This window comes from Rissa tridactyla, chromosome 7 (genome assembly GCF_028500815.1).
Source record: "Rissa tridactyla isolate bRisTri1 chromosome 7, bRisTri1.patW.cur.20221130, whole genome shotgun sequence".
Classification (NCBI taxonomy): domain Eukaryota; kingdom Metazoa; phylum Chordata; class Aves; order Charadriiformes; family Laridae; genus Rissa; species Rissa tridactyla.
In genome coordinates, this window is record NC_071472.1 from 30,835,798 (window position 1) to 30,859,922 (window position 24,125).

The following is a 24,125-nucleotide window of genomic DNA, read 5'->3' on the forward strand; positions in this document are numbered from 1 at the left end:
TTTAACCAATCAATGTATTTCTAGGCGAGTTCTTTCCCTGCTGTTCTTTCTTCACTGCCCTTCTGTATTGGATGTCTTCAGTTTCTTTCTCATCCTTTTTTGAGGTCTGATGCCAACCTGATAATTGTGAACTTGACGAGCTTTAATAGAAACTCTTGTCTCTTAATTAAATAGACCTTATTTTCTTGTTACAGAGAGAAAAGTCCACAGCACATGCATTTATGAAAAGAAATAAATCACAGATAATAATGACAACAGCAATAGGACTCATAAATCATAAAATAGCAGTGTCCACAATTTTATTACACCCACAAATGTCAGTTAACCTTGGCAATGAAATGACTTGTTTCAAAGCAAGGCTACTTGATATGGCTCTAATTTTGGTTTTGGCAGCAGGTTTGGATATTAAAATACGTGGACCACATTAATTAAAATAAGGATGCTTAAGCCTTAATGACCATTCTGAACTGAGAACACTACCCCATATGGTGGCATGGTAATTGTGACAAGATACACCCTAGTGAGACTATAAGACAAAATTTTTGGAGCTGTTTCTTACCAGACCCTAACAGCAGATAACCCTGCATGGAAATATGTTGCAGTACTCCTTCGTGGTTGCGCTGTAGACACTAACAACTATGGTGTGGGTCCTTTTAACTAACCAAAAGCTCCTTTTCCTGTTTTCTTTTTAGAACTGGTACAAATTAAATTGTACGTGCAAGAGAACCAGCAGCGTGTGCATGCACTCCTGTGTTTGTAATTGCCTTGTGAACTCTTGCCAAAATGTAGTAAATGGAGGAAAAAAATGGTCAGTTAATGGGCACAAAGGTTTTTCTTTTTAAAGACCTGGTGCTATGTTGTCTCTTGATTCTTAAATTTTAGTAAGCAATGTCTGATTGTCTGCATCTTTCTTTCCTGTATGTAGCACCTCTGCCTAATAACTCTTTATTTAAAAAAAAAAAAAATTGTTTTTGTGTTTTGCTTGTAGGATGGTCGTTTGCGAGTAAATGATCAACTTGTTGCAGTAAATGGGGAGTCACTTCTGGGCAAGTCAAATCATGAGGCTATGGAAACACTGAGGCGCTCCATGTCCATGGAGGGGAACATTCGTGGGAGGATCCAGCTGGTAGTTCTCCGGAGACTAGAGGTGCAGACAGAGGTGAAGCAGTAAATGCACTTATGCGACAAATGTCTTTCCAGTCCCAGTGTTTTTGCATACAAGAGATGATGGCTAAACTCTTGGTGACAGAGAGCTCCTCCTGGCAGAATGAATTCTTGACTTCTTGGATTCACACAGTGTTTCCTGGTCTTGCTGTTCCTGTTGAGGCCAGGCTAAAAGTTGCCTCTTATTTTAATTTGACAAATATTAGAACAAAAGCAAATGTGGTCCCCAAAAGGGTTAATTTAGGATTAAGGTATTGATGTAATTTTGACTATCTGCTACCTCCTCAAGGCAAGTAGCTGAGATACAGACAAATTGAATCCTTCTGATTTCATTTGTTGTCATGATCAGATTCTATTGGATTTTACTTCACTCTTGCTTTTTCTTTTTCATTTGTATTTTAATTCACTCCACTTTTTGTGGGGCGTGTGTTCTGGTCCTGTCCCGTCCCTCAATCTTTTTTTTTTTTTTTTTTCCGACCTTCAAGGAATTAATATTTTACTTTCCCTGGTCAGATGAAGGTCACCCCTTCAGGATGGGTTTCTGAGTTGATTAACATAAAACTTGCTTAAGTAAGATAAAAAAATAAGAGAAGACAGACATTTTAATGGTTATGTTTTCTGGACCTCATATAAATTGATGTTTGCCGATTGCCTCTTATTTTGAAAAGGATTGGTTCTGTGATCTCTCTTCTTCCTCTTTTTCATGCATGCATGCCGCATACACACACTCCTTCGTCTTTACATAGATAATATGAATGTATGTGTACTAGCTGCCCTTAAAACTCACCCCAGTTTTAATTTTGACCCTTGAGTAAATATTTCATTGGTTTTTCAACATCTGTAGATTTCCTTAACATAAAAAATATATACAAGCGGATTTGTGGCATAAAAGGTTGTAATAAATCCTGTTATAGCATTCCAAGAGTTGATTTCAAGCTTCTTATTTAATAAGCATTGCTAGAACATCTGAAAGTGTTAGGAACGATCATGTTTGTGGATGTGTTTGCATAAAATATCAAAGGGGGGAAGAGAATACATTATCCTTCAGTATAATTAACTCTTAATATTTTCCTGGTAGTTTTCTATTTGAATTACTACCATCATTGATTGATTAAGAAATAGATTTAGAATTATATTGCTTTCCAGACATTATGCACTAACTTTGTTGGGAGGACACTTTGTAAAAGCCTTGCTGATGTCAATCGTGACAGGAAAATATGAAAAATATTCATTAGCAATTCTGGAATACGTTAGAAGAAAACACATTTTTGCTTTCCTTTTCTATGTGACATGGCATTGTGCTCTAAGAAAGAAGTATAAAATATGTGTTATATTTATTGTGCACTCTTGGGACATAAGAAAGATTGCTCACCTTCAAATAAAGCTCACTCCTGCAAGTTTTCTTCATTTAACAAAAGCCAAAATTTTTTAAAAAACTTCGAATCAGACATCAGATTGACCCAATAAAAGCATGAGACTGCTTTTTAGAGTTAAGTGTATAGTTTTGTGTATTATCCAGATGTATTACAGAGGTAAATAATCTTGACTCATGCCCTATGAAGAATGCATAATGAGGTCTTGATTGAATCAAATTCATTTTAGACAGGAATTAATTTTTATAGGGTAGTCTTCAGGTTCAATTGTAATTCCATTTGAGTCTGGAGACCATAGCAGAAATGGGTTGTTGCCCATTCTTTCCTTTCCCCAAAACAGCTTCCTGAGTATTGTGTCTCAGCATGGTAGAAGGAGAATACGTTTAGAAACGCATTATTGTTTTTATTGGTCAGGACGCTAATGGAGGTCTTCCATGGCAGCTATGTTTTATAAGCTGAATACTCTAATTAGGCCGGTTACTGATCAGTTGTTGGGATATTGATTGTGTCATTTATCAAAGAGCTGGAAAAGCAGATTTGTTGTTGCTGTTAATTTAAGGCTCCCTACCCCACCGGCTATAAGTCTCCGATGTAGTAGTAGTTTGGATGTTGCAAGGCTTAATTTAGCTAGCACTATACATGAGAAAGTAGTAAATGTGGACCTCGCGATGTAACGCATCTTATGTAAACTAAAGAATTTCCAGTAATGAGAAGAACCATAGCTGTCAGTGGCTGTGCGGTGTGTGTGTTTCTGCACAGAGGTTCGAAATAGCCTTTTCAAATGGCTCGTGCCGCCCAGAGGAGTGAATGTTGCATGTGCTGCCTGGCCACTGAGACTGCAGTTGTAGCCATATTGTCACCGTGAGCATCCCAGCATTGTTTTGTGTTCTGAGGGGCATTTTTTTACTGTATCATCATTATTATTATTTTTATTGTCATTTTCTATCATTATTTTATTTTTATTATTTATTATTTTATTTTATTTTTTAATTTTTATTAAGCTGGAAAGGCAAGTTGCAAGTTGATGTAACATGCTGTCCTTTCTCATGCGTTGGTTTGCAGGCAGTCACTTGCCAATGCATTAAACCTCTTGCATCGTTTTACAAAGAAATTATATGGGTTAGATACATGCATTTCTTCTGTAGATGTGACTATGAAATTTAAGGAATGATATATTTAGTGTAACATTTGCTGGCATAACGAACGTGCGCTTTAAAAATAGAAGCCAGTTGGAGACCCCTTCAAAAAACAAATATAAAATCACAGAAACTATAAAGGTTATTTTGAAAACTAGCCATAATATTCCCCTGTGTGGGTTTTCTGTTTTCCCTGAATAACAAGTACAGAAACGTCTTTTCTGGGTCCGTCCCAGTTTTAGAAACTGCGATTTTTGTTTCCCCCCCCCGCCCCGCTTTTTTTCTTTTGAGCAACTGCTCAGGAGAATAAATTAGGCGATATGGCATGTATGGTGATGGGGAAATGTCGCAAAAGAAAAGCTGACTAGAGGTGTGACAGGAGTTTGTTTAGCTGCTAGCCAGAAGACCTGCGCTTGGGAGTTTGGTGTAACTCCTTCCTTGCAAAACCGCGCTAGTGTGTGATCATCAGAACATATGCACTCAGTCGCGGAGAGAAGGGAACCAGCTGGCTGGCAGAAAAATACCATTGGCATTGCCCGTGTTCTTGTGTTGACAATGTCACAAGCTGCCCTCCCAGATGGAGAATTTGAATGAAGCCAGTTGTGGGTCATAAAAAAAAAAAGTCGTCTTCATTTTTGTGCATCGTTCTTAACGATTGTTATTGCCTAGATATTGTCTTATTTTCGTGGTCAGCAAAACCAGTCATTTTGAAGATATCTTTCAAGTTTCTCATTTGCAAGGAAGCAATGTTCAGTGAACATGACATTATACTGTATTTGTGCACTGTCTGTAGTGATGGCTAATCCCTCTGCATTGTTGAACATTTAATTTTTTTGTTACAATGTGTGGTTCTGTTTTTCCTTTAGGAACGCTCTGACCAGGGAGTCTTTCAAAAATCAGCCTTTGACGGGAGTCATAATTTCGCAGCTGCTTCCCGACGCAATGATTCTATGATTCAGCAATTTGTAATGTGCAGTGCTCAGGAAAGAATAAAAGGTAATCTCTAGATATCCTTCTGTGTGCTAAAAGCAAGTGCTTTGTGGTTTTGTTTTTTGAAATCCACAGCCACTAGAAAAGCAGTTAATTAGAGTAAGTGCACACTATGTTACTTTGAGGCTTGAAGATCCAGCGAGGGTGGGAGAGCTGACTCAGAAGTTGTGAATTAGATTCCTGGCACAAATTCCAGTTTAAGTAACAGTTTCTAGCTCGCTGCCCCAACACGTAACGTTGGATAAAAAACAAATGATGAGTGCAAAATATATGTTGTCAAAATGTTTATTTTCTATATATCTTTAATGAGTGCAATGATTTTTGCATTGAATTCTTAGATTATGTCCCAGGTTATTGTAAGCTAAATGAATTAATAAGAAGGGTGATATTCATAAAGTAAATTTGATTATTTTAGACTTAAAGGTAAAATTTGTTCAAAGGTTAGAAACGTTCCCTTAATTTACAAATTGGAATTACATTAATGAACTCATTAAACAAAATTATGTAGATGTGTACATTGTACATAGAAAACCTATATATATGAGCGTATGCAAGCATATAAGTAAGAGCTATTAAGACCACTTATTTTCCTGTCTTCTTTCATTTCTGATGGCATACTCTACTATCTGTCCAATTTGCACCTGGCTCAGCAAGAGACCAGTTATTTGAAAAGTTTAAGTATTTGAGATGGTCTTGACCCCTATCCTTTTAAGTGTGCTCTTATCCTTGAAGCCAAGCACATACTTAAATACATTCCAGTAGGAAAAAAATTTTCTTTGATGTAGTTGAATTATGCATGATTTTTCCCACTTCCTTAGACAACTGTGGAATCTGGGTGGCCTGCAAAAAGTAATTTCACAGGCTGCTGTGATGACTTAATGGAGTACTTCTAACCAAAACCAAAGAGTCCCTATCCGTAAAGCTCAAGAGAAACTCCCATATAATTTAGGGGTAAATAATTTGTGTTGACTTCAATATTTTGACAATGTAACTCCTGGCAAATAATTAGATATAGCCTCGAGCATTGTAAATATTCAAAGATCAGATCTCTTTTTTTAGATCTGCCACATATTTCTTTTGTTATGGAATTTACACTGATTCTGTAGTTACAGGAGAAAAGGGTCATCCTTGGAGCTAGCCTGCCCTGTACAGTTAGCCATTGCCAAAGGATCAGAAAGCAGCAAAAACCTTTAAGTGCTTCCTTAAAAAAAACATATAAGCAACTGCCAGGGAGCCATTGATAAAGGTGAATGGCAATGGGTAGCTTGTCACTTAAATAAAGTTCAAAACAAAATATGTGAAAGAGCTGTACTTTCAGATAAGGATTCTCCAACTGCGATCCAAAAATCAGGATGACTGGTTTGCAGCTCATTCATAAAATTGTTTTCAGTAGACATCGTTTTAATTAAAGAATGATGGTAAGAAGGTATTATAGCAAAAAAATGTGATGGCCTCAGAAGAGAATGTGTGTCGGATGTGGAAAGGATGCTCTGGAGTGTTGCTGAGGGCTATTGTCAGGCAGGGTTTGGCATGGCTGGGGCTTCCCAGCCATGGCCTGGGAGCGGTTTGGAATTGGACTCAGTGGACAACAGATGACAAAAGATATTTCTAGAAGTATCATTGTATTGTGATTTCTGCTGAATATTTGGCATTTGATAAGTAAAATTTAAGCGACCTTAATGGAGAACTGCCCAGGCACTTCCAAGCAGCAGGGTGTCTGCAGCAGGGCTCTGATCTGAAATTTTCTTGGTGACAGACACTTTGGCTTACAGTAGTCCTACACATTGTAGAAATTTTTCTCTAATTTTGAAATCTTAGTATTAATTGTTATTGAGCTAATACTCATTCTACATCCCATATGAGCTTGTCGCTTATTTCCAGTCATTGGGTAAAAAAAATTTTTGCACTGTTTCTCATAAAGTTTTGTCTTCAGTCTTTCAAGGCATCTGTAAAGGCAAAACACTGTGCCTATGCACAGCCCTCATTTAACTCAGTGATGAACTTTAGTTTTGTGTGTGTGTTTAAGGATGTTACAGACATGGTGAGCTTCTTGTGACGGGCAAGAACACTCCCTTGTGCGTTCTTATGGTGTACTATCCAGATCTTGTATGTAGAAGTATGGTTGGTACATTTTAACAAAAAATAATACGAGACAGAAGAGATTTTTAACATAATACAGGATCTACTGGAGGAATTTAATGACAGGAGCTGTATTACGTTTAATAAAATGTCACTTTCTCAATTAATGTTTTCTGGTAAGTTATTTCCAGTATCATTCACTGCTCCTACCAATAAAATTATTGTAAAAGCTCAGCAAAAATACACTGAAGCTTGGCCTGATAGTATTGCTGTCTGTTTTAACAGTCTTTTATTATACGTGAGCAAGAAAAACTAATGTCTAGGGAAAAATGGTTATAGCCAAAACATTACATTTTGTCTTGCCTGTGGATATTTAAATAAAGGGGGAGGGGATACTGATCCAATATTGAAATGCCAGTGTTTGTTCTATTTTTGCATGAATAATACTTGCTGCCTTCAGGTCCTCACTTCTTTTGCTGCCAAGCTGTTGCACAGATTCAGTGTTTTTTAGAACAACCTCTTTGAGAATTGATACTTCAGTGCCAGCAGCTTTACATTTCTGGTGTTGAAAGATTACTGGAATGTGTTTCATTAGAGGTTCTTATATATTTCTTATAACCCTACATTATAAATGGTTATGGGGAAATGCTGTCATCTCTCTGGTTAACTAGTAGAATAATCATAAACTCTCTCTACTACCATAGACTGCTGAGTCTCCATGGGTTGTACAAGTATCTCTGTTTTCATACGTGTGGTAAAGTCAAGATAGAAAATTAAGTGAAATCTAAAATTAATGTTTAAATTTTGCTTGTAAACATTACACGTGTCTTATAGACAGACTCAATTATTTACTCTCCTAAACTGTTTAAGATCTGAAAATTCAGTACTTTTTTTTTTTTTTAGTGGCTTAGCTGGTCCTCTGATCTCTCTGAATCTGTTAAGATCATTTCCTGAGGTCTTGAACATGGAGGCAGTGACTGCCTCTTAGGTTAAATTCCCTCACTCTTTTGCTCCTGCTCCCATTTTGCTAGGAGCCGTAGTCGCTTGTGATCATTTCCGTTTTTCTCAGGAAGTCTGATTTTTTTCTATGTGTACCGTTTGTGTACTGCAGGAGAAATGCCAGTGGTAACCCCTCACCAAACAGCCTTTGTGAAATGACGCATCAGTTACTGTGAATCAAAGTTAATGTAACTACATGATATGCTCAGTCTCTCCAGCTATTGCAATGGGAGGCTGCTCAGAGAGGGTAAGGCACAGTGTAGGGTGTGCTGTGAATTTTTTTTTTTTCCCCTCTTTTCTTCCATCAGGCATCTGTTTCCTACTTCAGGTAGTCAGTGGCTTAGGGACTTCCTTAATCAGAGGTTCTGTCTGGACCATTGTGCCATCAATACCTCTCTAACTTTTAGCCCACTTTTTTTTTTTTTTTTTTTTTTAAATTTAATTCCCCAAACATCCTCATTCCATGACTTAATGGCACAGGAAAAAAATTCTACTTTGTGTTTGTGCTAGGTGTGCTACTTGGTAGTTACACCGAGTGCCTTTTAGTGGCTATGTATGAGACCGTCGGGGAGAGCTTCCTTTTCACCTTGTGCATAGCTTTTACAATTTCATAGACTCCTCTTGTATCACCTTTTATTGCTTCTTATTCTAAACTAAAGAATCCTAGTCTGTGTTCCTTGTAGGAATGTTTCTACATGTGTCCAACTACCCTTGCCACCTTTTCTATGTTTCTGAATTATATTACCTCCTTTTTCTGATAGGAAGAAGGAAACCTTAGGTGCTATCTATAAACTAGGCACACCATTAACTCTGAGTTCTAGGTGGAGTGATTGGACTTTTCCTAAGGCTCTGAATGTCTGTTTCCTTTTGACTTCTGGAAGCATATATTCAAAGAACGACCCAGTGCACTTCTATTGTATCATTCCTGAGTAGTAATTGCTAAGGTAATAGCCTTTGTGTATGTGTCAAGAGTTTTCCACTACTCCTATGTGTGTCACTTCGCAGTCACTGACAGGGAGTTTCACCTGCATTTCCTACTTACTTAATATCCGCAATCTTTTTGCGAAGCCTCATAGTCTGCTTATTTTTGGTAGTTCTCAGTGTTCACATGAGTTAATTTTTTTCATCTTCTGATTCATCTTTCAAATCACTTAATGACACTGAACAGTATGAGTTTCCCTCTGTTCTAAATTCTTTTTACTGTGAGAACTTGCATTTTGCTTCTCATCTCTGTTTGCTGTCCTTAAATTGCAACCTGGAAGAACAGGATCATAATGCCAGAAGCCAGTGTCCATATATGTTAGGTAGCATACCAGTTTTCTACGTCAGGCTGGCAATCGATATTTTTTAGAATTTTTTGTCTGCTCACCTTGACTGTCTTCTGATGATGTTCTCACGTTTCCTGAGATACAGGGTTTGAACTATTTATTGTCTTTCTGATCTTTAGGAGACTATCCAGCCAATAGGCGTTTTATAGGATTCTTGAGGTAATAGTGTGGTTCGGTTGGGGTTTTGTTTGTTTGTTTGTTCGCTTTTAGGGAACTATCTCAGTGCTTTTATCTAATAAACATAATCTATTGCTGTCTGCCTTGATCCCCTCCGTGTAAAGCTTTTTTCTCTCAAGTTAGATTAGTACTTTCATGCAGGATTGTGCAAAAAGACGAGCAACATTCAATGCAACAGAACAGCTCACGTGGAAGGGTGGTATATCAGTATTGTTAAATTGCTTACCTGCCATTGAAACCCAAGAATTATTAAGTGTCCAGGTTTCCTGTTAAGTTTTGGAGGGATGAAGACATGTTCTACATTGAAAAATGTAGGGGCTTTTTGTAAGGTAAGACCTTATTGAGTCTGACCTGATTGAGAGGTGAATTTAAAGGACAATAATGAAGTGGCCTACAGCAGGCACAGCAGTCATATTAAATACTGCAGGTATGTAAGTGTTGTTGCTTAGCAAACCACTGAATGATTTGAGTAGCTCGTGTTTTTCTTGGTCCAAAGTAATTTTCTGGTGTGAGTTGAATGTCTTTTGTAAAGGTAAAGAAGTTATTACCGTAATGGTAGGAAAATTTAGACTGTAATTTAGAAATGCCTCTTTCTTCTCTTGGCATGGGATAACAGAAATTTTTCTTCTTCTGAATTCTTTGCTGAGAATGTGGTTCTCTTCTGTACATGAAAGGTCGTAAGTGCTCCTCGTCAAAGGGAACGAAAGCATGAATCTACAATCAGGTTCGGATGCAGCTATGTAGAAGTGAAAATCCATTCAAATGGAGTAAAGCAATTTGTGCCTTGTGCTCAACTTCACTATAAAGCACAAAGTTTCCCTATATTTATCTTTAATTATGCATATGCAAATCTGAAAATCAGCCCTTCAGGAAATCCCAAGGGGTATATTTTCTGCTTGGTGTGATTTTAATTCTAGTTTAGTTAGTTTAGGGATTTGAATAATTTGTGACTCACTTCAGCATTGCTTGAGGCCTTCTAGTCCAGTCATTGATCGATGAACTGGTGTGAGGTACTTGTTTCTGCAGCTTATTTAACCCCTTTTTAAATTTTATTTCAGAGTTGCCAGTGTCTGATCGTGGCAATGGTGAAAATGAAACCCCTCCACCTCTCCCACCGCATCCCAGTGAGGATCTGCTGAATGAGGATTATAATCATAGGTTGGACATTGGCTATTCTTAATAGTTACAGCCCTAATTGCTTATTAGTGGTTGTAATAGTAGTTCTAATTGATTTTTAAATCGCTTTTTATTTTGTAAAAATTTGTAGCACCGTTTTTAGTCACCTGGACGATCCCTTAATATAAGCTGGGAATGTTATTTTAGCATTTAGTGCATTGTTCATTTCAGTTGTTCATAAACTGCGGTATGCCTGCTATCCATGATATATGGATCACAATACCAAGACTGTGTTCAGTAAAACAAAAAGAATCCTGAAACATTATCCCAATTAAAAAAAAAAAGTGAATTTAAAACTATACCAGTGGGTGCTACGTGTAGTTGCAGTGCCTGAAGTCTCTTAAATGTTTGTAGGAAACTGATTCTTCTTATGCAACACGTCAGCCAAAGACATTCTTGAGGTTACAAAAGGAAGCTTCAGTAAGATTGAGCATTGAAATGCATAGGGGAAAAATTAATGGACGCTTTACCGGTTGTAAATGCATTGGGTAGCTTTTTGAGATATTGCAATGATACCTTCTGTAAACACTGGTGTGCTTGATGGCAGCTACAAGCTCTGATTTCCTTAGGAAGTACGGAAATTTGGATGGCATATACTTTGTCTCAAGTAGCACAGGATTCAAATCAAAGTATCATTTCAACCTGTCAGACTTTCGATGCTGAAAATTCAGTGTTGAACTCTGTTTACTCATTTTGTGTGTATTCAGTTTGGATAGTCGTGCAACTGTTTTATTGCCATGATATTAGGAAAGTATGCATTTCAACTAACAACTTAGACATACTTCTGTCCTTGTGTGCATGGATGTGACTAAAAACTACCCTTTAAACGACTCATTGCACATAGTATTGAAGAGTAGATATATTTTACTATGGATACCTTGAATTCTTCATACAATGAAGACTCTTGTAACTTTTGCTAACATAGAGTAATTTCATAATTTCTGGTCTCCTAAGCAGGTGTGTATGACATGGTAAACAAACAAAAGCCTGCATAGGCTAATGGAAATCTGCATTAAATTCTCAACTGCAGTTGTTTGCCAGAATCTGTTCCTAATTTTTCAATAAGTTGGGAGCAAAAACGTTCTCTTAAATGATAATGATGTATTAAAATGAGGATGAATTTACAGGCCCTTTCTCCAACCATTTGGAACTTAAGTTCTGTTGAAATTGAATTGCTGTGTCAGGTCACTCTGATTTCATTTAAATTCCCCATTTTTTTTCTGAAATGCAAAGTGTTTTGACGCTGTAAAACCAAACCTTTTGATGAAATAAATGTTTTTAATTTTGTCACGGCTTTCTGGTTTTAGAGTATTTTTAAAAAAATATATTTTATTTCTAACTGAAAAGAGACGCTGAAGATTTCAGATGCCTTTCAGTGAGATGTATTGACTCTTCATAGGTGAAAGTTACTTTGAGTTTCACTCAGGTGGAATGTTGAAATATTTAGATATTTGCAGAACTTGAAGTAAAATAATGAAAAACCAACCAACCAACCAAAAAAAACCCCAAACCATGATACTTTGGAATTCTTCAGTGTTGTGACCTCCATAAGACCTCCAGGCTGCAGCCTCTGCATAAGTGGTGCAAGACTATAAAAAAACTTTTTATTAGCAGATGAAGTAAAATTGAGCCATGTACATTGGCAGTATTTTTCCAAGGAAAAAAAAAAAAAGCAGGTACTGGTACGTTCCTCATTTCTTCTGCTAAATAAAAAGCAAATTGTTTAAAAGCAATTATCACTAAGCATTTACGTTTGTATTTGCATCCATGATGAAAAACAAGTGACTGGAGGTGTTAAATCTCAGAAAAGAAAGTTTGAGGATCAATAACTGATTTTAAAATACATGGCCATAAGCAACTGGAGGAAGAAAGACATGTATATTTGTGCATACTTTAATTAGTTCATTTGTGTTTTGAAATGGTGCCTAAATATGTCACTTTTTTTTTTTTTTTTTTTTTTTTCCCTGCAGCCCCATCATAAATTCAGCAGTGCATTTAACAGATCAGCACATCAACTTCAGATCTTTGACACCGGCCAAGCAGTCTGAATCAATTAATCTGAAAGCCTCAAAAAGCATGGATCTGGGTAAGAAGGGGTGGGGTGACATATAGGTCAGCTTTTTAGCCTTAGCCCATCTGCACCATCCTCTGTTTCTCGCTTTTGTTTCTTAAACACAAACATCAGGGAGTAAGTTCTGCAGAGGAGCTGCAGCATGGGGACAATGGTCTGCTTCCTGTAGCATCTAATTGCAAGTACCCTTTTTTATTGAAGCTGAAGAAAGGTTGTGTTTTGGGGTTTTTTTTTCCTAAAGGCCATTCTATCCATTGTATTGAAATCTTAGCTGAGGAAAAGAGGGAGCGTTTGTAGAAATGAGCAGAAAGAATTGCTGTACGAGTTTTATATGTCTTAAAAATATAGCAAAACAGCAATAACAAATGTCATTTTCGTACAGAATATAAATGGTTGCAAAACTACACTGGACAAAGGCTAACTTTCTTAAGACAAGTTGTATATTTTTTCATTGACAGTGACAAACACAGGCAATCAAAGCGTTGCAGTAGATCTTTATAAATGCTTGAAGAGTGGTAAGGTTATGGTCCTCTACCCATCAACGCTGTGCAGAAAATCTTGCAGGGTGGGTGAAGCAGAAAGTAAATGGTTCTTTCAATGCTGGGAAAGCATTTGCGGGTGGAAGATTGAAGGGTTATTGCAGTTGAAAACGGAGTCATGTTTTAATGAGAATTCAAGGAAAAATTCACAAAGTTCTTAAGCCTCAAAGGAAACCAAATAAGCTTTTAATTATCCTTTTAATTCTTCTTTGTGGCATTCATTCTTTATCTGTTTCGGTTTTTTTCAAATTCAAGTGTTGATGGAGTAACTTTGAGACCTACCATTAGGATGTCTTTAATCATAGATTTGTGTGTGTTATTGGATCAGATTTTGTACACCATTAATAGAAACTGATTAATTTCATATGTAGTTTCAAGGTAGCTTTTTCATGGTGCTGATTTTTTTTCCTGAGATGCTCTAGGTTAGTCTTAGTTTTTGTGTTGTTGATTTTTATTGTCATCTTAATGTAATATTTTAATATAACATGAAATGTGTGTACTTCTCTAATGGAGTGTAAGGAAAGTCAAACAGTTATTAACGCAGGATAAGAACAGATAAGAATTCATTTAGGGGAATTCTTAAGGCAGAATTTTAAAGCTACAGCATGACCAGACCAGAAATTCGTCCTTTTGCAGTTCTGTTCCACCATTTTGACGAAGAGTAATGCATTAGATAATCTTTTTCTTTTTTTTAAGAATGGAAATGCTCCTCAACAAGGGAATGACTTTATAGACTTGAGTCAAAACATATCTTGTATGTAGCCTACTAGAAAAAATTAAGTTCAGCTTTACTGAATCTTCTTTCAGAAAGGTTTACTTACAGCTCCCACAGAAGTGACTGGAAAGAATGCTCACAAGCACCAATGTAAAGTTAGGCAATGGGAGTGCACTTGGGAGCATATTCAGAACTGCTGGGAAACTTGGACTTCCTTTGGTCCTGGTCTGTGTTCATTTTTAGCGTGAGATTCAAATTCGTGTAAGCAATCTGCTCTTGACACCCAGAAAAAATGTTTTGAGAATGTATGAGAGTCGCTAAATAATAGTGGCTAAAAACTAAAATAAAATTGGGTGCAAAAAATAAAATCAAGATTGGGTTCAAAGATGTCTTTAAGATCTTTCAAAAATTGTTGCTCGTAGAAGGTAGCTGTTGAAAATGCCCCTTCTGCTATGGAAGTAAAAACCAAAAGGGATAATAATCAGTCTGATTGGAGGCACTAATGTTTTATCCTTCTCGTATATGGAAATGTGAAAATACCTGAGAGAATCACTTAAAGGACTGGAAGGACTATGAAAGAACTGTACCCATCCTGTGTTATATAAATAACAATAGGTGAAGTAAAATTGCTTGCACATAGCTTGGAAAATAAAGAAACTGAGGAAGATAAAAGCTAGGACTTTTTGCGGTCATTCTCTAGCAAGCAGTGAAGTACCATGCTCAACTTTCCACCTTTTGAAAGATTTTTAAACAGAAGCTTCTGGCTGGAAGGGTAAAAGGAAAAGAAATGTGGAAATCTTAAATAAAGTAACTGCAATATAAAATTCTCCTAATGCAAATAAAATCCCAAAAATTTGGTATATAAACCTGTGCTTCCAAATAGAGCACTTATATAATGCACATTCCAAAATGGATTTTTGGCAAAGGGAAGTTATTTCTTAGTTTGTTTTTATACTTTGCTCATTACTTAACTGCAGTCGTGACCCATAGTAGCTTCTCATCCCAACGTGCAGCTGTGTACCCATCATTGATTTCAGTGTGTTCTTTGCCACAATAAAAAAAATTAAAAAAAAAAAAGGGAAAAAAAAAGATGGGAAGTGCTGCTGTCTTCATCTTCCAGACCCAGAGCTGAGCTTGTGAGAAAGATTTGTTCAGCACCACAGAGGAACTATGGAGCAGATTTGGTAACAAAGTGGAGGTGCTGCCTATCTGAAAATGCTTGTAACGGTTAGGCCCTCTTTTTCTAAGCAGTGATGGGATGCTGCCCAGTTATTATTTTGCTTTTATTCTCAACTTTTTCCAGTCCTTTCCAAAATAAATCTAACACGATGAGCAGAAAAAAATCACAGAATTAGAGTCCAGGGGGAGAGCTCTGAGACTTTATAAAATGTGACTTAGATGCAGCTTCTTTCCTTTTAAATCAAGCTGTCTCAGAGGTCCAGAAATCACCTCTATGTCTCTAGACCAGGATAACATCATGAACTTAGCAGACAACCGAATTGGTGTAATACAGGGCATAAATGTGAAATCTGTACTGCTATTCAGCTAGGAAACATTCTACTTTACCTTGAAACTCGTGTCATGCATCCATTGCCTAATTATAAGATTACAGAGGCATGAATTACATAACGGCATCACCATCAGAAGGATCATCAAAGGCAGACAACAGAAAAATTTAAACACAAGAGACCCAAGAATCCAGATATTGCTACAAATTTGGAACCTTATGAGTAAATAGTAAATTCATTAAAACAGGGATCTAATGAAATCGTATAGTAAGGGTCTGGCTTTGATGAGGGTTGATGTATACACACGAAGCAAATCTGTTAAGTAAAGACTAGTCTATAATTACATAGACTCACAATGCAAACCTATTTAACATTGATGTTTATCTTTTCAGTTTTATATATTTTAGGCCCAGAAACCTTTGAGTGCTTAATCTGTTTTCCAGTTATATCTATTTACAAAATAATAATAATAATAATTATAATTCTAAGTTAATATCCTCGGTGAATATCAGGAAATAAGGATGGGTGATCAAAACGTGTTCAGTACTGCTAACACGTTGAATCAATTTGTCATTGTCATTCTCCGAAGCAAATCTGTAGGTTGCTTGCCAGCAGGGCAGATATGGTTTAGTTTATTGACTCTTGGTGCATTTCTGTATTGCACATTGGGCAGCTGGACAGGAGCAGAAGGCATAACCACTGCCACCTGGTTATTTAGGCAGGGGTCTACGCGGTCGTGAACATGCCATGGGTCGTATGAGCTGATACAAGTCTTAACTGCTAAATTCACAAATAGCGTGAATCCAAAAGTAGCATTGTCTGAAGTTGGTGTATTTGAAGGACTCAAGCTATTTGTAGATGAGTTCGTTTTTGCTTGAGTCTACTTTAAAAGAAATAAAATAAAATTAGTGGCATGTGTGAGTTACTGAGTTACTGTCATAGAAATTAAAAAAAAATATGCAAAAAGGCAAGTACTGTGGTAATTTCTTTGGTTTTGCAGACATGAGCAGAACCTTGCCTAATACGTACAGGTGTTCTTGCACAAAGTGTATGGAGACAGGGTTACTGGTTCCCTGCTTTAGCATCCCTCATTTACACAGTGGTCAAAGGCTTCTCAAAATGTACAGCTTCATCCAGAATAATAGGGTACAGATTAGTTCCATATCAGCTATAATATCCATATTATAGTTCCTTATCAGTCCTAATGTTCTTCCATGCCGCTGTGTTGAGATAATGACGGCACTTTCTGGATCGCTGGTAGAGTTCATATCCTGTCTCTTATGGTATATCTTTTCTTTGCCTTCTCTACTTTTATTTTGAACTGGCGGTGACAAAAGAGCCCTTCTGCTGATCCTGGCACCTGACACATCCACTCAGTTGCATACATTTTTTTGTTATGGATGATGGTGCTTGAATATGTTAGCAAAGAAAAGATTCTCCTTACGCCGTGATTCCAAGAATTTGTTCAGGACCAACCGATGTTTGACTTAGAGTGCGTGCCTATATTTAAGATTTAGACTGCATGCCAAGTTTGGACTTGTGCTTACAGCATAGTGTTAAAAATAAGCAAAACAAATCCAGAAATGCTAGAAATAAATGTTGTGTTGTCCTTTCTCACCTAAGTGGTACGCTTTTTCTGAAACTTAACGGCAGATTGAAAATGAAGAAGAAATCAATGGTTTCTATACAAGTCATTGGAAGGATGATTTTCCCTTTCCTTTAACAATCTTCTATACACACACGTTTTCTCATACATTACCAAAGTTGTCTAGAGAAGAATTTCTATATAATAATTCATCAGAATCCATTTTCAGTAGTGTTTTTTCTTTCTTTTAGCTGTATTTAAAAGGTAATTTTTGTGGAGAATGAATGGCAATGTGGATGGTTTTTTTTAATGTTGTATTCGAAGGTGAAAATTGGTGTGCTCTAAGAAAAAGAAAGGAAAGAACGTGTTTTATTATTATCTCCAGCACCCTTATTTTCCGTACATTTTTATGCACAGGAGTGATTTAGGCTATGCATAAATGCACTGTAAAAACTACAGTCATGGGAATTGTATTCAAACACATGAAAGTGTGGCTTGTTTTAACCTGAAGCAACATGAAATTGAATCGTGTGAGTATATGAATATATAGCAATTTTTTTGTGTATCAATTCAGGCAAAGTACTATGTTATATTTGAGGATGTTGGTATAATAACCCGTGACCGCTATCCTAAGGTTCTGTTCAACTCCCCCTTCCTTTCCCCATTAAAAGCAGAAACCCATAGATCTTAACTGATTAAACTCTACAGCCTGAAGAAATGGAAATGTCCTTTACTGGATTTTAAATGTGAGTGAAATATTATTTGCTAAAACATCATTAGACATACTCAGAGTCCCTTAACCTTGGGGCATATTTATTAAAGATATTGGCTAACTTATGTATGTATTTAGGAATAATTAGCACGTGAATATGCAAGATATAAGGTATGGAGTATTCTGCAAGGAAGCCAATATTTAACTAAATGCCAATTTCTTTATTAGTGAAGGGATGCATTCGATTACAGTTCATACTTTTAAAACACCTTGAAACAAAGAGAAACCAATTTTTCACATCCAGAAGGATGTGGAAAATGCAATCAAGATGGTACTAGCTATTAGCTATTCTGTGGTTTGCTCTGAAACAGATTGTTCTTACTCTGAGTGTAATTTTGGATATTGAAATAAATATCTCAAAATGTAACCAAATGAGGACCAGGCGGAGCTAATGGAGATTACTTTTTTAAACAATATTTTGATGCAGATACACTTAAAAGTATACATTTTGGGAGGTCCTTAGTGAGAGTTCTGGTATTAGTGGGACAAAAAGTAGTTTGGTATTTTAAAATCATCATTTTGTTAACTATGTTGTATGTATGGAATACACTTGTCGGGTTGCTTTGGGTTGAAACCAACTTCAGAACTGCATTTAGGAGCCAGTTAAGCTCATTAGAACATTAATGAGGAAATGGAGAAGACGATGTCTCAGAATTCGAACAGGCTTTTCAATGTTACTGGCTTATAACAGTAATTTAACAGATCGTCTCTTGAAGAGAAAAACCATTCAAAAACAAAAATGTCATGAGTTTTGGAAAAACTATATTGCTTATGGCTGTGATTTGTCTTTGGGATCAAGAATCAGATATTTTAAAAATATTCTAGTTTGTGTCATGAATAACTTCCTAGTACTGTCAGATTAGATGTGTATTTTCTGAGGTCACTCTGCAGAATAAATTTTTAGAAATGAACACGGCAATTTTCTTAGTTTAAATGACTTTCAAATTTCTGTTTGTAAGATTTATAAGTAGGGAATGAAACAAAATCATTTATTAAGTGATAGGGACACTGTGAGTTGAATTGAATTGAAATGAGATTGAAATTAGGTTTATTCTGTATGAAAAGAATGGCTTGTAACAAGGTCAATTGCGTTACTCAGTTTTACACCGAATCTGCATTGATGCAATTGAGGAGAAGGTGAGCTGTGGCATAAAGGGAGAAGTGGGCAGAAGGGAATATCAACTTGTTTTGTAGAAACTCTTCTAAGATTCAAGGAAGCTTGCTGTGGAGCAGACTTGAGCGCATTGTGTGAGCTGTGACGGTGATAGAGCTGAGAAAAGGGGTAACACATGGTTGAGGTGGTAGCTTCTTATGCTGCTTTAGTGTAAGTTTGAAGTGAGTTGATCTGCTAATGCACTTAGATTATTAAAGTGTTGGGGGAGAAAATAGCAATTAAGTTAATGTATAGCTACTATGAGAAACGAAGTACAGATGATAATGGAGTAACTTTTAAGACCACTTTGTTATAAAAATGTTCCCCACGCTTTGTCTTAAATCTGTTCCCTATCAGTGTTTTCAACCAGTGAATGACAGATTAGATTAGGAACTTGTGGTTTAACCCTTGGAGTTTGGAAGAAGTGTTAATGACATGCGGGAGATGTGTAACAGGGGAGTTGGATAAGTTTTAGCCCAATACAGTTTCTCTGGAACAGAGGTGAGAGAGGATTAGAGAAGGCAACAAAAGTGTAAAAGAAGCCGTGATGGCCTCAATTAGCAGCATGACCTTCAGGAATGAGTAGTTGTTGTGCCAGTAGAAGAAAGCGAAGAACTTTCCATCACGCTGGTGGTGAAATTTTAAAGCAATGTTATTTTCTGCCATGAGAAAATCTTTCATTTTAAGGTAAATGTGGACAGCATCAACTGTACTGGTGGTTCTTCAATAACAAGTAGTAGTAATAGCGAATGCAGGCATAGGCATTTTCATTCTCGTGTGCTGACACACAAGATGTATTCCTTGGGGACCTTCTCTGAATACAATTGAATTGAAGTATTAAATCAGTTCTAACAAACTTGTTCTGAAAAATCTCATTAGAGAAAACCTTTTACAGGTGAGAAAAAGAATCCAGAATCTTGGTTTGGATGTGATTTATTCCTGTCTTTGACTGTGCTGAACAAGGCATCCCAAATGTTGTGTTAGATGCCATTTTGGAAAAGGTTTACCTTTTTTACTGCATAAGTATAATTTATCTTTGGCCCTTGTGCAAGCTTTTTGCTAGACTCACTGCTTGTCAACATCGAAGTGAACAAGAATTTGTCAAGGACTCATAATCCTTCAAGAACGAGTAGCTGGTGGATAACCAGGTGATCCCAGAACAGGAGAGATGGGAACCGTATGTGAAGTTTCACTGTCGCTAAAGATGGGAGGAGGGGGAATTACTGAAGGAAAATATTTCAAGACAGTGCAAGTTTACCCTTCCTAATACACACGTTTTATTGCTCCTGTAGATTTTAGTATAAAAGCCTGTAGTCTTTTTATGCAGTACTACAGGGCAAACCTAGAATAACAAGCAGCGTTTTCGAAGTGATGGTTGTGAGCCAACATTCGACACAGTTTTGCTGAGTGATTTATGCTGCTCCTAGATGGGGAAGCGCTTTACCAAGAAAATAAAAATGGCAGGAGAATTATGTCATCGGCACTGTCATTGACTAAAATTAATTGATGATGCAGTGCCTTCATTATGATGAAAGGGCTGGGTAAGGATACAATTCATCAGAAAAAACAGTGACCAATTTGTAGCTTTGCTTTATTTTCGTGTGTTTATACCTTAGAAACTGATGGATTCTAAAAAGCACGGAAGCGTGTGGTTTGGGAATACAGCCCTTGTTAATTGATTAACGTGTAAAAATTTTATATTGGACTTCCTATAGGCTAATAAAGGTATCAGGAAATTTGTTTTCTAGGAAATTCTTTGATGTTTCAGTCTCTTTTCTTATTATTTCTCATTGATTGTCATTTTAATGCTTGTTTGCTTCTTTTCTGAGTGCAGACCTGCAGCCGGTGTTCAAAGGTATGTGTCAGTTTGTCCAGCAGAAGTACAAGTAACTTTGCCATGTTTAGAAGATTTTAAGTAGCTCTTAGTCAATGTGCAAAACGGATCCTTCAGAAAAGAGGCACTAAGTTGAATAGTAGTAAGCTGTATCTTGTGAACAGTAGTAACTCCTTGTTTTGCGGAAAAATAGTATAATGGTATAGCGGTTGAATGGGGCAAAAAGACAGAAATTGGTTATGACAGTTGGCGGCAGCATTCATTTGTGCTTTTCTAAACCCTAGTGGGGGAGTAGTTTGTTGACCTTTAAGTAAACCTGGACTGTATTGTGATGCAAACTTTGAGGAAGCACAGAAGGCTTGCTGTGTACTAAACCATTGAAAATTATGCAGTTCAAATAAAATGGCTACTTTGGTTATCTTGAGTAGGTACAGAAAATGGCAATCAAAAGATTATGTGGAAGGACATGGATGCATTGTTGGGTGCTTTTTGAGGAACAGTACTGCTTATTTTCTTAAAACAAAACAACACTATAGAATATTACCACAGGATATCCTAATACATCTGATAATTCGTGGCACAGAGGGTGGGGGGTTTTGCCATTTGTTGTGGTTGTTGGCATAGTTTAAAAAAAAAAAAAGAAAAGAAAAAAAAGTAGCAATTGTTTGCTATCAGCTGGAAAGATTTGTTTGTTTTAGTAATATTCCATCTTTCATAATCTGTGGTTTTGCCAGTCCCCCAAATGTCCACGCTTTTATTAAATAGCCGTAGAACTTCTGTCACTTTTATTTCAGCAATTGCTTTTAAGTACTGACGATGAACACGTAACTGGCTTCTGTGGTGAAAATGCGGTTCCTAGATTATAGATGTTACTTTAAAAGAGCTAGCATGTTTTATATTGACAAACATTAATAACTTTGTGAACTAACATCCCCTGGAGTTCCAGGGATGTTTCAAAACGTAAAGTGTTTGTTTGATTTACAAGTTAAGAAGTTTCTTCTTGTTTGTGAATGTATTTACCCCCTTGCATTGATCCTTCCCATATTATTGTTTGAGTTTTGTGTCTACGTTTCCCAAATTAGGTGGTTTCATTTTTAAAAAATGTTTTCCATTTAACAATTCAAGCTCAAGAATGAATAGTATTTCTAGTGTCCTCATAAAAATAATTACAGTTTAAATTTTGTTATAAATGTTTTCCTGATAGGTTCCAGCCTGGCACTGCAGATTCCCAAGTGTGATCCTCTTGAGCTGAAATTTTTCATAGTTAGTTGCAATGTAATTACTCTTTGATGTTGCAATATAAAAATAATTATAATTCTTTTTTTTTTTTTTTTACTTGAGTTTTAAGTGTAGACAGTATTTTTTTCCCTCTTTAAAATACTTTGGGTGCCTTTCTGCAAAGATAAGCCAACACTAGTAGAATCTTAGAAAAGAAATTTTTCAAAAGCCAAGGAAGATGGCCAGGGAAGGGAAATACTATTTTTGTCATAACTGAATGCTTGCATGAATTTTTAACATCATGCAGAGCAGTGTTTTCAAGTGCTGTTTTGTGGAATAGGACATCTTATATACTTCCTAAATGAAATCTTCAGTTACAGAGTTTCCAACTTTGGCATACAAAGTGTTTATCTCATATTAGCCTTTTCCTTCTCTTCTGTCATCTTCTCCTTGTTCCCGGAGGAAATAAGGGAAGGAATGGGATTCTCATCCAATGGACTTGTCTGTGCCACTCCTGTTCTCTCTAATGAAAGATGGCAAACCTAGAAGTCATTGCCTAAGTGTAATATCCCGTGAAATGAAAGTTGCCCTGTGGAGGGGCACACATTTTTTGCTCAAACTCTTCTATAAAACTTTAATTTTTGCATTTCCCCATTTTTGTGTGTGTGTGCTCAAACTCATAACACTAACCTTGTATTCTGGTAAGATTATTTTTCATTTTCTAATCATTTTATTCTTCCTTTTTTCCCCTCCAGTATTAAAATCTAATTTTTGTGTGTGAAGCTGGTGTGTAAAGTGTGATTAAGTTAAATGGATTTATCGCTTTTAATAATGTAAAACTTAGTTTCAGGCAAACCAAGTCATCAGCATAGTTTTTAAAAAATGCTGTGAACCTTGGTATCTATTTTTTTTAAAGCTCCTATGTACTGTAATATAACCTACTCTAAGTAATTATCATATATTATAGTGGTTGCCATTAGTGACTGCTATAATTAAGGTTGCAAATCAGTTTCCATTATAATCCCTTGTTTTCACACAATCATAACTTGTCAAAACACTAACCTTTGGGACTAAAGTTTTCCATCGTTGTTCTGCTTAGAGATAAATTTGGGGGGAAGGAGGAGGAAAAGGAATTTGAACTATTCTTATAGCAAATCCTTGTCTGGTCATTTTGCATTATAGGATCAAACTGCATAGCAAGGAGGTAAACAGTTATTTCCAAGGACTAGAAAAAACTAGAAGAAAAGTTAAACGAGAAGGAGTACGGTAGTGCCTTGAATTTTGGTTCCACTTCTAATTTTGACTAGCGCCACTGCTATTTCGTTTTGCAGCATCTCTGCGTAATGTCACATACAGTATTAGTCTTACTTTATTAGCATCTACATCCCACAACAAAACTACACCATGTCAGTTTTGCTGATAATCAGACGGTAATCAGATTAAATACGTATAGAAGAGATACATTGGTCAGTTGTGGATTCACGATTCCAGTTGTGAATCCCAGTCCTGAATCTCATTCTGTTTTCTGGGGGGAAAAGCTTCCCTAAAAGTGAAGTGGGGAGGCAACATAAGAAAACATTTACTGTGATATTTTCCCAGTAGTAGCTCCTAAATGTCACCAAGTACTGCACTGCTCTTTCCTGGGTAGAAAACAGCACATTCCTGGATCATTACCGATAACTCTGCATGTAAGCTTTTTAAGGTGACCACTATGCAAAGCTTGTGTAAGAGTTCCCATTTATAGTATTTTTGGTATGACTTGACAATTTATTTTATCATACAAAGAAATCACATTCTAAGACGTAATATAAGGGAGTGCTTGGGCAGGCAGGGTTGAAGGATAAGCTTTCAACCCTAACATTCATTTCCTGTGCTTGTTTTATCATCCCTAACGTTACATTAGCACCATTTCTTTGCATAGAATTCATTTTAAGAACTGGTGATTGGTTCTTCCCCTCAGCCCTCTGGGAGAGTGTTTTAATTAGTTTCATGAGATACATGATAATAAACCGAAATACAGTTACTGAAGAAAAATTAGAATTTTTGTTACGTTCAGAATTTGCTCCACCACTAGTCTGTCTGCAAACTGCTGCTACTGGAACCATCTTTCTTTATATGTTGTGAAATACTACAAAAGGTACGGTTTACAGATAAATCATAACATAGAAAAAAGCACAAGGCTTCCAAAAAAATCGATTTTTGGGAGACCTCGTTGTCAGCAGAGGGTCCTGTGAGTCAGTGAGGTGTCTTGCAGATGGAAAGGTTTCTACATCTAGATTCTTTTGACCAATTGAGGTTTTTGATCTGA

At 36.6% G+C, this 24,125-nt stretch overlaps 1 protein-coding gene across 4 annotated transcripts in view; it reads left to right on the top strand.

Annotated features, from left to right (window-relative positions):
• The window catches only part of PARD3B (par-3 family cell polarity regulator beta), a 426,608-nt gene that overhangs the window by 226,814 nt on the left and 175,669 nt on the right, over nt 1–24,125 (top strand). For 3 of the 4 annotated variants that reach the window (XM_054210091.1, XM_054210094.1, XM_054210095.1), the window contains 4 exons: nt 989–1,159; nt 4,540–4,669; nt 10,305–10,404; nt 12,393–12,508. In XM_054210091.1, the coding sequence (XP_054066066.1) occupies nt 989–1,159; nt 4,540–4,669; nt 10,305–10,404; nt 12,393–12,508 (517 nt within the window). The remainder of the gene's footprint in view (nt 1–988; nt 1,160–4,539; nt 4,670–10,304; nt 10,405–12,392; nt 12,509–24,125) is intronic. The other variant, XM_054210092.1, reaches the window with a different exon arrangement.